The sequence below is a fragment of the Populus alba genome, chromosome 10 (assembly GCF_005239225.2).
Source record: "Populus alba chromosome 10, ASM523922v2, whole genome shotgun sequence".
Taxonomy (NCBI): domain Eukaryota; kingdom Viridiplantae; phylum Streptophyta; class Magnoliopsida; order Malpighiales; family Salicaceae; genus Populus; species Populus alba.
Window position 1 is genome coordinate 3728669 of NC_133293.1, and position 18805 is coordinate 3747473.

General features: G+C 32.7%; 2 protein-coding genes across 2 annotated transcripts; both read right to left on the reverse strand.

Moving 5' to 3' along the window:
- Positions 1-662: 662 nt before the first annotated feature.
- Positions 663-2771, reverse strand: LOC118034566 (pentatricopeptide repeat-containing protein At2g36980, mitochondrial). Its single transcript, XM_035039907.2, has one exon. It carries the CDS (start codon positions 2645-2647, stop codon positions 776-778), a length of 1872 nt encoding a protein of 623 aa, XP_034895798.1. The 5' UTR covers positions 2648-2771; the 3' UTR covers positions 663-775.
- A 1807-nt stretch (positions 2772-4578) lies between these two features.
- On the reverse strand, positions 4579-8963 carry LOC118034565 (bifunctional 3-dehydroquinate dehydratase/shikimate dehydrogenase, chloroplastic). The gene is made up of 11 exons (XM_035039905.2): positions 8803-8963; positions 8465-8715; positions 8279-8384; positions 7972-8190; positions 7399-7745; positions 7116-7179; positions 6896-7004; positions 6659-6802; positions 5728-5876; positions 4920-5082; positions 4579-4827 (listed from the first exon to the last, which is right to left on the reverse strand). Exons 1-11 carry the CDS (start codon positions 8824-8826, stop codon positions 4787-4789), a joined length of 1617 nt encoding a protein of 538 aa, XP_034895796.1. The 5' UTR covers positions 8827-8963; the 3' UTR covers positions 4579-4786.
- Positions 8964-18805: the final 9842 nt, after the last annotated feature.

Consider the following 18805-nt stretch of genomic DNA (forward strand, 5'->3'; position numbering starts at 1 on the left):
TTAAAAGAATAGTGGTGTAACGATGCATTTTATTTAAATCTTAACGTGTTTTAACTTTTAAGATATTGACATAAATGACAACATTGCAATTGAATCTTAGAATTCTTATTTATTAGTATAGTTATGGTTATTTTTTAAAGTATTTTTCATTTAGAAATATATTAAAATAAATTTTTATTTTATTTTTTTAAAATTATTTTTGATATTAGCACATTAAAATATCTAAAAACACCAAAAAATATTAATTTAAAATTAAAAAAAATTAAAAATAAAAATTCAATTTTTTTCTACTCTACAAATGATAATATACAAGATGAATAAAGAAGTTGTGATACTGGCCCCTGACTCGAAAATGAAAGACATAAAAAAATACATCAATCCTAATCTCATCACTAATTATGAATAAATGGTTTAAATTTGAACGGCCATTCTTGCCGGTATTTTTCTTTCTTTTTTTAACCATACGATAGGAGAGTTTATTTGGCAGTATGGTTATAATTATTTTTTAAATAACTTTTCATATCAAAATAAATGTTTATGATATTTTTTTATTTTTAAAAATATATTTTTAACATCATCACATCAAAATAATTTGAAAACATTAAAAACATATTAATTTAAAGTTAATAAAAAAAAATTTAAATTTTTTTAAAATCACTTTTAAAACACAGAAACAAATAAACTACCGCTAGAGTTCAACACGGGTCTTATTTTCAAAGAGGTGAAATGACTTGGTTCATCCATGAAATTGCTAGAGGTTAACACGAGTATTTCTTCAATTTTCACAATCAATGAAGCATGGATGTCTCATTTCTAATTCCAGGAAATGTAATGTTGTGTACAACTCTTCCATACATGGTTGTGACTGTCCTGCTACAAATGCTGTCACCTTGTTTCCCACTTCAATCCAGCTACAACCAGGAATTTTCTTCAACCCTTCATCTACCATTTCCTTTCTAACCATCTCTGCTTCCTTCCATCGCCCGCTAGCGCAATACAAATTCGACCGCAACACATAATAGCTTGTCTCTTTATGAGGTTCTAAATCCTTTAACGTTTTCCCCACATTAGTCCCAGTTTCAACTTCACCATGTGTAGAACATGCTCCCAGCAGAGGTTCACAAGAGCTGGTCTTAACATCACCTGTTTTTGAATGCTTGATAGCCAACTCTTTTGCTTCTGCTAAGTAGCCACCTCGGCCAAGCATATCCACCATGCATGCCACATGATCCATGTTGAAGGATAGCCCGTGAACTAACCTCATTGACTCGAAAAACTCGAGACCTTTATATATTAGCCCTGAGTGGCTACAAGTCAGAAACAAGCCAATGAAAGTCACTTTATCTGGTTTTATCCCAGATGCTACCATATCTTCATACAGCTGTAGAGCTTGAGTACCCTTTCCATGCAACCCAAACGCAAACAACATGGAATTGAAGGAGACCAAATCCTTCTCGTAAATATCATTGAATGCTAGATTTGACCCTTCTAAATCTCCACACTTAGCATACATGTTAACTAAACCATTGCCAATATAAACACGGGCATGAAAACCATGGCGAATTACACATCCATGGACCATTCTCCCATGCCCAAGTATTGCCAAACTTGAGCATGCATGAAGGACAGCTCCAAATGTAAAATCATCAGGAAGCGAGCAATTCCTCATCATTCCAACAAAAAAGTCAAGTGCTTCTTCTCCATACCCGTTTCTTGCATACCCTGTAATCATAGATGTCCACGAAACAACATTCTTATCAGGCATGCGCTGAAATGAGAGAAATGCTTCACTGGTATCTCCTGCTTTCATAAGAACATCAATAATGGCATTCCAAGACACCTGTGTCAGAGTTCCCATGGATTCAAACACCTTCACGGCATCATTCAAGGAGCCAAGTTTAGCATAAAAGCTTAGAATTGAATTATTTGCCTCCATTGCTGAGCTCCAACCACTCTTAATAACAACAGCATGCATCATACATCCGTATACCAATTCTAATGACTCGGTGCAAGCACTTATGAGGGCACTATAAGTCCATTGGTCAGGCTCACAGAAACTCTCCCTCATCTCTTTGAACATTTCCAAACATAACTCAATTTCACCATACTGACCAAGACCAGAAATCATTATATTCCAAGCAACATCAACCTTTTTAGGCATGGATTTAAAAACGGAAGCAGCTGCGTCAAACAGACCAGAATTCGTATACGCAAACAAAAGTGAACCCCAGGAAACTTCATTGGAATCGATCATTTCTTGAAACACTTTATTGGCACTAAACGGACACAAACACTTCCCATACATGTCAATAAGCGAGTTCTTAACCGGAATCGAAGATTGACATCCCAAAACAATAACTAAAGCGTGAATTTTGGTTCCATTTCGAAGCGAACTTGAAGCCCCACATGCATTTAAAGTTGTAGTCAATGTGAAGTGATCAGGCTTGGTGTTGCTGGTTCTCATTTGGTGGAAGAGAGACAAGGCTTCTTGGTGAAGACCCAGATGAGAATAACCAGTAAGCATTGAATTCCAAGCAACTGCATCTCTCTTTGTCATTTCATCGAACAGTTTGCGGGCATGCGTAATGTAACCTGATCTTGCAAGGGAAGTGATCTTGGAGGTGATTTGGAATAGAATAGAATGCATAACATTTCTTCTTCTGAGGTTGCAACGAAAAAGAGTTCAATAAATGGATGTTAGTCAAGGATTTGATGTTTCTCAGGCTTCGCTGTATTTTTTTTTCCCTGCTGTCCGAGAACGAAACAGAAGATATCCAGTGGCCATTTATTTGTTTTTGTGTATAAAATTTTTTTTTAAAAAAATTAATTTTGTTTTATTTAAATTAATATATTTTTAATATTTTTCGATGATTTTAATATATTGATATTAAAAATAATATTTTAAAAATAAAAAAATTATTTTAATATATTGTTAAATAAAAAATCTTTAAAAATAACTATAACACGTTCAATTTAATCCCTAACTATATATTAATTTTTAATTGCATGCCAAACTTATAGATCTTCACAATTAGGTTCCAAACATTTCGGATCTTTTTTCAATTTATTTTTTATTATTATTTTTGATAAGTTTCAGTTTAAAATTAATGTTTTTTTTAAGAAAACTTGACAGGAAATTAATTAATGAACATTGATTAAAAGACATGATAATCAGGTCCTGATTAGTAATTGTTTGAAAGATTTGGGATCAAATTGATAGCATTTATAGGTTTGGGCCTAATTGAGATTGGTTTACCCCTTCCTTCCTTTTTTTTTTTTTTTTCCCAGCTATCACATTATCAATTATGAATATCTCTAGTGTGATTATTTTTCCTTTATAAACTGAGTTGTTTAATAAAAAAAATTTAAAAAATATCATTAAACTTATAATAATAATAATATGAAGATTATGTTTTCAAAGTTTCTCCAAGAAATTGAGAATGATTCAATCTTTTTAACAAAAATTAAAGAAAATCAATCATGAAACAAAATAAAGCAAAATTGATATATATATATATATATATGTGTGTGTGTGTGTGTGTGTGTTTATTCATTCATTCCATGCTTTGCATCTTAATATTATTTTAAAAAAAAATATTAATAGTATAAAAAATAGGAAACTCAAGAATTGTGAGACTAACATCTATATCAAACCCAAATCTATTATATTTGAAGATCATAAAAGACCCAATAAACTTGGATATGATAATTAGACCACCAAACTCAAGTAAACTTGGATCAGGAAAGGTTGTCAAACTCAAATTTACTTGAATAATAATAATAATAATAATATAGTAATGGTTAATTTTAATTATGATATCAATAATAATAATAATTTTAATTGTGATTATGATACTAATAATAATCTGACTAATAATAATAATAATAACCACACTAATAATACTAAAAATAATAACAACAATAATAATCATACTAATAATAATAATAATAATATTAATAATAGCAAATATATTTGACCCAAGTAGCTTGGATCTTACAGTATACTAAACCCAAATGACTTAGATCTGACAATCATATTTGATTTAACAAATAAAAAAACAATTATGCATTTTAGTTGTCGAAAGAAAAAAAAAAAAAAAACATTAACAGCTACAAATACATCTCAAGAAAAAATAAAATAAAAAATTAAAAGTAAAACTACTATAATTCACAACAAAAAATTTATTAATCTACAGTAATTTCATCACACCATATCACTTAATTAGCATGTTGAGAAAAGATGCAAATTGAACAGATTCAAAGATCGATCACAGACATTGACTGAACAAGTTACCAAATTAAAAAACATGAGAATAAAAACGAATATTTGACAAACATTAAGATAAATTTAGGATTTTGCCATAAAAGATAAGAAGAAATTACTAAAGACCACCAGTGTTTTACACCCTTTTCACGTGAACATGAGATCCACTATAAATTATATTCACCAATCCCTCCTTCCTATTAGAAAGCAAGAAAAAACTTGGTGCACTGAATAATTTTTTGGCAAGAAGAATCCCTACATGCAGCTGTGAACACGGGTTTGGAAGGGATCAAAAGAATGGTCAGACACAGCAATTGACCAAATGAACTTTCATCACTTCGCAATACATAAGGTTTCCACCAGAGATCACATAAATCCTAATCTATTTCATCAGTGAAAAATGAGTTACAGGTTGTGGGAATTAACAGTGATAAATCAACCAGAGATCATTTAATACTTTAAATTGATCCACAATGGAAAAAGAAACCAGCTGCAATATAATATTGGCGTTGCACCACCACTCTAGTACTTTGACATGATCTTCTGAAAGAGTTCTTTGGGTGCTGCAAAGAGAAAATGACAGATATATAGATCTGAATGAACCAAGAGAGTAATAGGGAGCCATAATTATACAAGCTATAACTACTAAGCTTACCAGGTAATTCAGTAAACCTCTCAAACTGTTCGTATGCTTGCCCAATGAACATCTCTAACCCTGTGACAATCTTGGCTCCAGATTCTTCTGCTTCTCTCAAGAGTCTGGTTATTTTGGGGGTGTAAACAGCATCAAAAACCAGGGAGTAAGATCTCAAAGCGTTCTGCAAACACATCAAGCCTCTCAATACCATTTACCTCTGAAGGTGCTAACAGAGTAACCATATGTAATAAAAGAGTCTTTTATTTAAACAGGAAGTCACTAAAAACCTTCTATAAACTTCTAAGATGCCAAATACCATTGCAAAGTGTCTAGCACGCAATCCCCCTTTTGGTCCATGTTTCCCTTAGCTCAGTGCTCTGTACTATTTCATAAGCTATCATCATGCTCTCACATCTAAGACACTTCTAGACCATCGTGGCTCAAACTCACAACATATTTTTCTGTCATTGGTTCATACAGGCCATAGCACATGAGGAAACAACTATATGTAGCTTTCTTTGATCTCAATCACCATACCCTCACAACTCACATGCCAAATTTAATGTTCCCTTCAAATAATGAACAATGATTTATCGATGTAGGAATAGTTGGGATGTACAGAACAATTGCAGTTCAAGCAAAAGTTTAACCAATAGGATGGGCACATATCCATACCTATTTTCTTAAGACTTCATAAATCTATACAGAAATGAAAGTGCTGGCAAAAAAATTATATGGATGATCCAAAAGAAAACAAAAGTACATTTTTCATTTAAGGAGATGCATGATAATTGACAAAGAAAAAAACAGCCTGATGGTAGGAAACCTTGGAAACAGGTGTTTCATCGACTTTTGGTTGCATTCCAATAGATGTTGTGTTTGCAAGAATCATGCCATCCTCTGGATGGAAATTCTCCAGATCAGCAAGAGTTATAGCATCTCCTCCAATTATGTCAGCAAGTACTTTTGCGCGCTCTAAAAGGAAAACATATAAAATTAAAAAACTAAATCAAAATAACAGGAAAAACACGGTTTGGGTTGGTAACACAGTATCCCAAGCAGAGCAAGGAGACAAATAATCCAACCACCAAAAATGTACTGTGGAATTAAATCCTGTATAAAATTCACATGCACGTGTATCGGAGGAGGGGGGGCATATAATATGATTTTCTTTTATCAGCATGAGCATATAATATGATGGATTAAGAAAAACAAAGTCACCCTTCACCAATCAGTGCCTTGAGTTTTCACAAATTTCAAGGACAAGGGAGTTTAAAAGAAACCAGTGAAGAGCTTTGGTTGCAGAAAAGAAACAGTGAAGAGAAGTTGAAAGAAGAGAAAGAAAAACAGTTTCCCCATTGCAAGACAGGCTGAGAACAGGGAGTATCAAACATAAATTTAAAAAGGCAACAGCCAAGATGTTTTCTAGACTATTGAATAAATTTCTTCAAAAACCCATGATATTTCCTCTACCAAGTATTGCTGAAACACAGATATCATGAATTAGGAAATGGCATGAGCAGGTAAAAAATTTTTTTTTTTTTTTTGAATTCGAGGAAACCCCACCCTTTGGAAAGCGCACTTTGTGGGCCCAGATAAGCAAGTAAAACCCCGGCTGTCCCAGGCTCTTACAAGAAGTGCACGCCCTGACTCGAACTCAAGACCTGCTGTGCAGATCTCAAGCTCTTTGCCACCACGCTACACCCCTTGGGGACAGGTAAAAAATATTGCACAAAGTGAATGTACAGGAACCTCACCATAAGTACGATTGGCAATGACAACTCTTGCCCCCTTTTCTTTTGCACCATAAGCAAGTGCCTTGCCGGCACCACCAGCACCAATGACCACAAACAACTTCCCAGCTAAGGGTGAACCAACTGTATTGCTAACATTTTGTGATGCTGCAAGAAAATGAATGGAACCAAAACAGCTTAGTGTCTTAAAGTAAGATTCTATCAAGAGAAAAAATGTGTGTTCTCTTAAGAACTAAATACCTCGCAGTCCTTCCTCAATAGCAGAAATGGCACCAACATAATCTGTATTGTAGCCAAATAGCTTCCCATCATTTTGTCTTCTTATAATGCAATTAACAGCTCCTATTGACTGTGAGAGAAGATCAAGAGTAGATAAATCATTCATGTACGAAAGAAAATGTTTCAATACCCCAAGGTGGTCATAAACTTTAAAGTTAATCAAAGAGAGATAACACATTACCTTTGCAACTGGATGAACCTCATCACAGCACTTCAAAGCATCTTCTTTGTGAGGAATAGTGCAACTGAGTTTTAAACATCACACCATCAACACAACTACCACACATTGCACTTGCATAAACAGCACAAGTTCCTTTTCACTTTGGCCAAGGACTCATTAGAAGACTACTTACCAAAGGTAACGAGATCACACAAAATGGTTTTTGATAAAACTAAAGCAGGCAGGATATTATTAATATGAAAGCATTGTATTTAACAGCCAGTGATGCATATAGAAATATAACCTGAATCCTGCGAAATCTGTGGATGAGTAAGTCTGGAGAAAACGTGCAATGTCATCCACTAATAAATGCACATAGACCCCATTGATACCAACTGACTTGAATGCTTCATTGAATAGAACAGGTGATTTGCTGTGGCCAACAGGCTTCCCAATAATTCCAAATACTTTAGTATCAGGTCCAATTTGTCTGAAGTTGTATAGATCTAACAAATCTTTGATCGTTGGTTGACCAGGGGCTGAAACAACCCCTGACTCAAGGGTGCCAAAGGTGAGATAACCACCGAATTTAGCGCAAAGTATCCGTGAAATCAATCCCCTCTCACCCATGACAAGTCCAATTATTGGAACCTAGCAATTATAATTCATGTTACTAAAGTAAATTTAGTTAAAGTTCCAGAAAATCATAAAATTTTAGAGTTACTATTCACAACTAATAATAAATTTAGTTAAACCACCAATCTTTTAAGTAAGTTTTTGATTCATCCTCTAAGCAAAAACATATTGTTAACAAAATAATACAGCCTCCACCTTGCTCTCTAATCCATAACAAAAGCATACTACGTACGCTTCTTACTTGAGAATGAACAGTTATTTGAAAAATGCGCGCAACATCAGAAATATCCAAAGCAGTCGTGGCAATCTTAACAATATCAGCACCGGCAGCCTGTATTCTTGCCACAAGATTACCAAGTTCCTCAACAGATGGAGTATTCTCATAGTTGTGAGAAGAAACAATGAGCTTGCATTTCCCAGGCTTGTTTCCTCTTAGCAACTCATTGAATTCATGAGCAACCTTCACCAACACAAATCAAACCGCTAATTAATTTTTTTTTTTTTAAAGAAAAAATCTAGCTTCTAGTTTCAAAAAAACAAGAAGCAACCTTGAGCTCAACATCAATATAATCAGCTCCGAGCTCCATGGCTAATCGAAGCGCATCCAATCGCGGTTTTTCATCACCGTTATACTGACCACCTTCCCACATTGGCCTACACCAATAATTAAAAAAATAAAAAGAAAAATCGAAAAAAGAAAAGGAAACGAAAAGGCGGGGAGGTAGGTAAGGCACCTGTAAGTGAAAAGAGTGGGTAAAGGAGAGTGAAGAATTAGGGTTTTGATGTCGGAATTATGATTGAAATCCTTTAAACTATCCAAACGAATTTCAACCAAATCAGCACCCACAGATTTAGCTTCAGCCATGAGAATCGCCATCTTATCAACAGAATCAGCCATGATCGGCGTACATATTAATGTTGGATTCCTCCTTACTCCCCCGCTCCCCATTCCCACCACGGCAGCAGCAGAAGGTGATGAAGCCAACTGTTAATAGTTCCAATTCAAACACTACTTAAATCAAGCAAACAAAAGAGCAGCTATAATAAAAGGAAAATAAATAATGTTAGTTACCAGGACGTTGCTTGCAGAATCCATCTTTTCTTTCTTTCTTTTTGCTCTGAAAGTGTCTGTGCTGTTGTAGAAATGTTGACCGAGAGCTGGCGGGGGAGGGATAGAAAAGAAAAGAGAGAGAGGAAAAGGATAATTTGGTGTTTGGTGGAGTGCTGCTATTGTTGTTGTTTGGTACAATAAGATGGGGGACTAAATTATAAATTAGTAACTTTAGTTTTTCAAAGGATTCATCAATCCCTGTATTCTAAAATCTATTTGGAACTTTTTTTTTTTCTTCTTCTTTTTATCATTATTGTCAAAAGTAATCTCAAGACCGACACGAAAAAAAACTTGCTATTCGGGTTAATAACATCCTTTTGTTTTTTATAAAACAAATCTTTTTTGTAATGTTAACCTGATTAAATTTTAACAAGTCAATTATATTTTATAATTTTATTCAATTTAAAAACTAGTTCAGGTCAGGTTTTGGGGTTACTAATTTTCCCCAACTTGTCAAGTAAGGTCGGGTTTTAAGAATTTTTTAATTTATTTTATATTTTTTAATTTATTTTGTTTTATTTTAATAAAGGATGGAAAAAAAAAAAGATACATTGAAAGATTGATGGGAGAAGAATACATTTTTTGAAATAAATTAGTATTAAATTAAGCATGGTAAACACTGATTAAGGATTAATTAATTAGTTTTTAAAATTAAAAAAGGACTATTTAAATTTTTTTGTAAAATTTAAAGGACTAATTTATAATTTAATTCAATAAGATGATGTGCTCGGTGTGTTTGGTGTGTTTGGGGTTTGGTGTAGTATGTGGTAGCGTTCAAATTCAGGAGTTTGGTAGAGGCACTTTTCAAGCCTCTCTCTTCTTCCCTTTTGTTCTTTTACGAAAGAAACAAGTCTATGTTTGGTCGGGAAGTGGTTCTTCCAAACGGAGTCGTTTCGAGATCTTTCTCTTTTCTTGGCAACGGCAGGTTGGTGGCTTGTGAGTTGGGATAGGCATTATTAATTAATAAAGTTTTTATTTACCGGAAAGTACTTGGTAAATTCTTAAAAAATAAATTATTTTTTATATTTGATAATGTTATGAAAAATAAGTTTTAAAAAATTAAAGTATTTGATTATGTTATAAAAAAATAATCTGAACAATAATTTATTAATGTTTTTAATTTATTTTCTTAAATTTATTGAAAGAATGAAGATTCTACTTAATAGATTAAAAAAGGTGAAGGATGATGGAATTTAAAAAAAAATCTAATTTTATAAATTATTTTAAATAAAATAAATAGCAATAAAAAAAATAAAGACTAAATTTGATAGATAAAAAAGTTGAAAGATGATGAAATTGAAAAAAAAAAATCAATTTCATAAATTGTTTTAAATAAAAAAAATAGTAATCAAAAGAATAAGGACAAAATCTGATAGATAATAAAAAATTCAACTAAAAAAATAATAAGAAAACAAAAATAAATATCAATTAAAAGAATGAGGTCCAAGGTTGATATAAAAAAAATCAAATTTTAAAAGATGAAATTGAAAATAAAATTAAAAAAAAAGATTCAAAATAAAATATATAGTAATCAAAATATTGATAACCAAATTTGATATAATCAACAAATAACAAGATATTTTTAATTTTTCTTTACAATTTCTATAAAGTGTATTACATCTAAAATAAAAGAAAAATACTTTTATGAAAATCAAGCTAAATTGTTTTTGACTAAAATGAGTTTTTTATTGACTAATTTTTCTAATGATAAATAAGTATGGAAAAGTTTGTTCCATGAAACAAATAGGACCTTAATCGAGAAAACTTTTTAAAATATCATTGATAATAGTTAAGCTCGATCAATTTTGATCAATTGATCTACAAAACTCTTGATGTAAAAAATTGATTCAAAATAGAATTTAAGTTAGATTGGAAGAAATATTGATACGGGAAAGTTTTTAGTGACTTGGCCAAACCTAACTGATACAACATCAATGAGTTTTTTTTCTTTAATAAAAATAATTGATCTGATTAATTTGATAATTTATAAATTAATTCTAAATTATCATTCTAAATTCTAATTTAGAACAATAAATTATAAGAAATTCTAAATTTCATTTTTAATAAATTCTAAATAAATATAATTTTGAATTCAAATAAATGAATAAAAAATTTAATGTATAATTTTGAATTCTATTCAAATAAAATGAATAAAAAAATATATGTACTATATAAATTAAATGTATTACATAAATCTAAATGTTGTAAGCCTTTCAAAAGGATATGGATTTTATAAAAAATTTATGGAAACCTTTTAAATATTTAAGTTAATGATTTAAAAGCATCTTTCCAAAAAAACTTAGGTAGGTTGGAATGCACTAGTAAAGCTAGTTCTATTTCAACTTCCAGGCATTGAGGTCGTTCAACAACGCCCATTTGTTCATGCATACAAAGATATGCTAAGTGATGTTGAATGTCACAAGTTTTATAATAATTGTATTCTCGTCTGTATTCACTATCTTAATCAGTTTGGATAACTTTATTTTTTTTTTTTTTGTCAAAATGGAGTTCAAAATATATTTGGAATTGTATAAAAATGGTTCGACCTCAAATTTATTTGTTTAAAGGGAAAAGCCAAATAGATTTTGTATGATCATCCAAAAAAAAATATGATATATATATATATATATAACAAGAAATAGTTGAATTGGCACCAGCCATCATAATAAATTAGCTTTAAAAGTTAACTTTGATGATTAACAGAGGTTGAAAAAGGTAAATTATGGCTTTGTCTAACTCACTTTCAGGAAAAACTAAGTATCTATTATTAAAACAGGCATGAAGGTTATTGGATTTTTAAAATGTTGATAAGATGAAAATAGGCATGCCTTAAATGATGATGTCAATTGCAAAAAGAAATGTAGACGCCAAAGAAAGCATAAGATAGCTTGCTAAAGAGGCTTAGATAAGCAATAAAGTCCATATTTACTATGGATTTTATCCAGGATGTTCCTCAAGTATTCCTTAATTAGAGAAAAAAAAAGTGTTATGAAACTCAAAATAAACATAATTATCCTGAGTAAATTTTGGGTAGTTATAAAATTTTTGGTAATCTCAAGAACAAAAACAATTTGATCTAAAACAAAATACTTAGAACGTGAAGGCAAGAAAGTAATGCTAGTGTGAGTTATATACAAACTTGAACCATCATCTACTTGAATTTAATCAGTACCTGACACGACTAAAAGATTGATGTCTTCTCCCAAGTGCAGAAGTGTCGAAGTAATAAATAACCTGGCAAGACCGGGGTCGAACCATAGGAAAGTTAATTGTATAAATTATAGATAACAATAATACAACAACAACAATAACAACATTAGTAGTAATAGTAGTAGTAGTAAAGAAGTTGATGAGAACTTTAAGATGGAAAATTAATATAAAGATTAAACAATAATAAAAACAAATGTCAAGGTTAGAGGATCCACTAATGGTATTTTAAACAAGTATAGTATAAACTCTTATTATTCAATTGGAAACCACCACAAAGAAGGTTCTAATCGGATGATTTATCATTAATAGCTTATTATAAATTATTAGCATGATCATATTAATTATCTTATTTAAGTAACACCAAACTTTTAAATATTGTTAGGAATTCATGATGTTAACTTATGTTAACAACAAATCAAGTTCTTTTCATAGCACATCCATACGGTTAGACTATGAGAGTGTCAAGCATTTGTTGTATCAAGTATTATTCAACACAAATCTAGATTAATCATTTAACAAGCAAGGTATTAAGAATTAGTAAGATAAAAAGATAAGACATGTTAATATTAAACATTAAGGTCCATGTTGAGTTTACACCATACTTATTCTTACACCATTAATGTAACCTTTTCACCTTGACATAATAAACTTAGCTAAACATAATGAAGAAGAGAAACATAAATAAACAAAATAAGAACATAAATAAGATACAAGTTAACTAAGTAAAGTAAAGGAAATGAAAAGCATAAATAAAATATTAATGAAAGCAAAACTTAAGAATTACAAAAAAAATATAAAGAGAGAGAACAAGAGCAAGTTCTTGATCTGAACAACCAAGCCCCTAAATACATGGCAAATGCCTCCTTTTATAGGCCAAAATTTAAAACTATTGATTTGATGACTAATTGTTGAGTAGGTGACCAACTCTTGACTTGGTAAAAATCCTTATCTTCTTGTCTAAATAAAACATCATTGCTAGCATCACAATTGAAACCACCTATACTTATGAAAGTTATAGGAAATTGTCTTATCTTTTTAGGAAAAAAAAATTAAGGTCATTTGGACTTCTATAAATCGAGATATGAGCTAAACACTGAACAGTGTCTGGACTGCAGGACAGATTCGGACTTCTCCATTATTGCTATAATTTAAACTTGAAAACGACCTTTTTAAATCTTGGACTCTACATGAAAGTTGTAGGCCTATGTCTTACCAAATTTTTCCAAAACTTTGAGGTTATTTGAACATCTAGAACTCGAGATATGACTCAATTACCGAATAGTATTTCAATTTGAACTGCACCAACATCTCTTTTCTAAGTTTGGCCCTTTCTTTATCCTTTCAATTTCAATACTTAAACTCATCAATAAATCCTTTCATTTATGTGATAGGCCTGCATTTAAGATGAACATTTACCATAAATTAAAGGTATCTTATATTATTAGGTATGTTATTATAAAACATGCTTTAATTAAGGAGTTATTAATATTTTAAATGCAAAATGATGATATAAAACCTTGATAAAAATGCAATTTTAATTACTAATCAGTACCCACATACTTTGTGCCATGAACATTGAGATTGTTAAAATTATTGATCTAGTTATGAGTTGCTTCAGTATTAGCATGCCACTCCTAATCACTAAACATTTGTTTTTGAGTAGTTGAGAGATTGGCATAGGCATTCTTGCAAGGTAATGGTGTTAAAATGTTCAGATCAATCCGCTTGAAGCATCTCGAGGGGTATATTCAGGCTTCTTATATATTTAGAACCAAAGATTGTTAGGATTGTGAAAAAAAGAATTTCATGAGCAAATCCTTAAAAAGGAATAGTGTCATACACCCCTGCCTTGTGGATTGTTAACACGACCAAAAGATTGATGTCTTCTCCAAGTGTAGGAGTGTCGAAGTAATAAATAACCTGGCAAGATCGGGGTCGAACCACAGAGAGGTTAATTGTATAAATTATAAATAACAAGACGACAACAACAATAATAATAATAATAATAATATTAATAGTAGTAATACTAATAATAATAATAATAATAATAATAATAATACTCAATACGTGGCGTTGTTTATACCTGAGAATGATCTAAAAGATCGGGTCACAGGTTTCCAGCCTATATACTGAGTTTATGAAAAGATCAAAGAGATATATTATATAATATAAACAGATTTCTGATGCGAATGAACAAGGCAAGATCAACAATATCAGGATCCTTGATCAAACACAGAGCATACTTAACGTACATAAAATATAACAAGAATGTAAATAATAATAATAATACTAATAATAATAATAATATTAGTAATAATAATAATGATAATAATAACAATAAAAAGACGAGGAGGAGGAAGAGACAATAATAACAACAACAATAATAATAATAATAACAACAATAATAACAATAACAACAATAATAATAACAATAATAAGAAAAGCAGGAAGAAATTAATGAGAACTTTGAGATGGAAGATTAATGTAAGGATTAAACAATAATAAAGACAAATGTCAAGGTTAGAGGATCCACCAATGGTATTTCAAACAAGTATAATATAAACTCTTATTACTCAATTTGGAAACCCACACACGAAGGAGGTTCCAGTCGGATGATTTGTCATTAATAGCTCATTATAAATTATTAACATAATCATATTAATTATCTTATGTACATAACACCAAACTTTTAAATATTGTCAGGAATTCATGATGTTAACTGATGTTAACAACAAATCAAGTACCTTTCATAGCCCCAGGTGTAGGTAATACCATACGGTTGGGTTATGAGAGTGCCAAGCATTTGTTGTACCAAGTATTATACAACACAAATTTAGATTAACCATTTAACAAGCAAGGTATTAAGAATTAGTAAGATAAAAAGATAAGACATGTTAATATTAAACATTAAGGTCCATATTGAGTTTACACCATACTTGTTCTTACACCATTAGTGTAACCTTTTCACCTTGACATAATAAACTTAGCTAAACATTGTTGCTACCCAATTTTTGATTCATGTTTTTGATATATTTTCAAAAAATCCAAAAATAGAGAAAAACAATGAAAATCCAAAAAAATATGTTTTTTTTATATATTCTCGTCATTTTAGCATTTTCAACGTCGTCTAAAAAAGAATTTAAATTGTTAAAAGATTTTTCAAAACGCGTTCGACTTTTCACGCGTTATTTTTTAAATCATTGATTTTTCCGCATTTTGAGTCGACGTTGATATTGCTCGTTTTCAAAAAATACAAAAAAATAAAAAAAATCAAAATTTACAAAAAGAAAGAAGTTGAGGGACCAAGTTGAAAAACCTAGCAAAAGTTTTCCTATAAATACCATGCTAAACTGATTTTTGAGGGGGGGGCAATTTGGACACATTGCAGAAAAAAAACAAAAACCCTAAAAACCACTTTTTCTCCCCACTCACAAAGAACCAGCCGGCGGCGCCTCCCCTACTGGTTTTTGATTTTTTGTTCCCCGGGGTCCTTGGATTTCTCTCTCCAGAACCAGAGTCCAAGGACCCCCTACCATTTCTGATCCCACATTTTTACCCCGCCGTTTCCCCTTTCCTAAAAGAAGGCTAAGGCTGCTGCACCCCCCTGGATTTTTGATCTTCTTCCTCTTGAATCCGTTTCCCACAGCCCTCTCTCGGCTGCTCACTCCCTCTCCTTCAAAAAAAAAAAAAACAGAGACTGGCCCTCATTTCATTCAACAGCCGGCTTTTTTTTTCTATTTTTTCTTCACTTTTCCCCGCTGCACCACCATCTCCATCAACGCCGGCCTCCACCTTGACAGCAGCAGATCCAGCCGAAGCCCCCTTTCTCAGCAGCGTTTTCTTCTCCTCTCAATAGCAAGCGCCTCCACCCAGATCAACCCGCAGCTCCGGCGCTCCCCAGGTCTTCTCCCCTCAGCCGGAGCTTCCCTTTTTCTGTTGAAGACGACCGTTGCTTCCCCAGTTTGGACCCGTGGGTTTCTTCTCCTCTCAGCCATCGCCTCCTAGTTTCAGCAGCCAACAGAGACCCACTGCCATCCGAAGAAGGAAACAACAGCGACCCGGGAAGAAAGAAAAAGGAAACAGATCTGAAAGAAGAAGAAGAAGGAGCAGATCGGAGAAGGAAGAAAGAACAAAAAATCAGATCCGAAAACAAAGAAATAAAAGCTTAAAATCGACTGTTTGTGCGTTTGTTTTTGTTGTAGATGATGTGGTTTCTTACCGTCTGCGGGGAGAGAAAAGGAAGAAGAAGCAGAATCCGGCCAACCCTTTTTTTCCGGCGTTCCACGCGCCGCCGCTGTCCAGCACTGTTCACGCGCCTAGCAGCCTTCCCGAGCACTGTTCCTGCGGTTCTGAATGGGTTCCCAGCACTGTTATGGATTGTTTAGGGACTGCTTTGTAATTTTAATGGGTTAATGTAATTTGTTTAGTTTTTTTTTTTATTTTTTTGTAATTGATATTTTGTAAATATGGATGTAAAAGAAAAGAAAAGAAAAGAAAAAGAAAAGAAAAAAACGAAAATAAAATAGTGAAAGTATATGTGTGTGCTTGTATTTTGTTTTATTTATCTGTATATATTTAAAATGATAAAATTGCAAATTTATTAAAGAAGAATTTAATATTTGATCGGATCACGGTTAAGAATTATTAACTTATACGTAAGTGATATTTCTAATTTCCGACGAAAAGACAATTATTAAAACTTCTTTAACACCTTAAATTCGCGAAGCAGCTTACCTCAGGTAGGGTGTGTTAGGGGTGCTAATACCTTCCCTAACCACAACCAGTTTCCTTACCCGCGAATCTTTGACAAGACCAGTCCATCCGGTTTCCTAGTAGCCTTCAATAAATTACTAGGTGGCGACTCCAACGAACCAAATTCAAGCAAATGCAACAACGAGAATTAAATCGCCAGCCGATGCCGCGCGCTGATTTTTTTTGGGGTGCGACAGAATGGCGACTCCACTGGGGAAGGTACTGTTTCTAACATTATTGGACTAAGCTTTGTGTATTTGATGTGTTTAAGTTTTTGCATTTTTTATCTTTTTGTTAATATTTATTTCCATGTATTTTATAGAATTGTCTCATGCATCACCTGTATTTATTTTTAAACGCACACACAAGCTTCTAGGTTAGGTGGGGAACTAGCGATCTGCCCTAAGACTATTGGTCAGGGTTCAGATGCGTGAAACACCCAACTCATATCTGAGTGCCTGCTTGGTAATGGTGGGTATACGTGCCTTAACCATTCCTTGCAACGCCCCCATACTGTCTTTACGAAGAACGTCACTGGGCAGATATGAGACCCTTTTGAGACCAGATAGAAAACCTACCCCTGTTCACATAATGAATAGAACCTGTCCTTAGGTTGTATGTGCTATTGTTATTTGCATAAGGGCAAACCCTTCTTGAAGCATCTTGAACTCAAGACTTATGGGTGACACATTGGCCGTTGCTCCGAAAATTTTCATTGTAGAGTTTGGGCAAAAATCACGATTCTTGTCCATCATACAAGAGTTACGACCATATTGTCACCTCTCGAAGGGTGAGTTCGTCATATAGATTACATGTTCATACATTTATCATGCATGCGCCAGAATGAAAAGTAGGTCCCCTACGAGTCTACAACACCCGACTTTGAATGAAGAAAAACACGGAAGATGAACAATATGCTCGTCATAATTTTTGGAGACGTGTGTGACTCGCTTCTAGCTTACTCGAGCAGATATTGAAAAATAACTCTAGGAAAGTTCCTTCCAACCGACCTATCATCTTTGTTCAAAACCCAATAATGACTCTGCCCGAAGAAATTGGGGGCAAAATTTGTCAAGAGCCTCGTTGTAATCATGTATTTTTCGCAAAAGCTTTGGTGGGAAGGCTGACCAAAGGGAATTGCATCACCGCTGCATATTGGAGCCTATTCTTGTTCTACAAAAAAAAAAAAAAAAAAAAAAAAAAAAAAACCTTAGTTTGATCATGCCTGCAAAATTTTCTTGATTTTTATTTCAACCTATTCCAGTTTTTGTTGGTAACTTGGCTCAAAATTCCGCAATATTTTCCTTGTCAAATGAGCCTTCTTGTTAATAAGATCATGTGTTTTCTTGTGTTCATAACATACTTTCATTTTTGTTGTTGTTTCATGCACATAACATATTGAGCATAACCGTTAAGCATGAAAACCATCACACCAAGAATCTTTGGGTGTGTTTCCTTTCTTTCAAAACTATGCATGATCGCACATGTTCACAAGGATTTTTGGGAATTCAAAGTTTAGTACAAAAACTGAAATCATGTTGATGTTTGTCCAAAGCAAACGAGTTCTGGAAATTCAGGTGATTCCTTAGAAAGGTAACCATACACCTAGAAAAACCCAAAAAAAAAAGAAAGCAAAAAAAAACAAACAAACAAACACCATGAAGTGACTCTAAAGCTGAGTTTTGATTGCATGAATAATGAGAAATCACTTTGCATACTCGCATGAAAGCAAGACTTACCGATCCTAAATGCATGCATTTGAGATGAAGAAAGGCCATCTTTGATAATCTTTTCACGAGGCTAAAATATATCATTTGCAGTCCCCTTTTGAGCCTAATAAATATTTCTTGAAAAATAACCTTGGCTAGGATCACACCCCACTGGGGGCAAGTGCGTTGACATTGAAAAAACTTCAATGATTGAAAGTGCCCAAGCAATACTAGGGGGCATAAAAGAAAATTCTCAATCATTAAAGGTGCCCAAACAAAGCTAGGGGGCACGA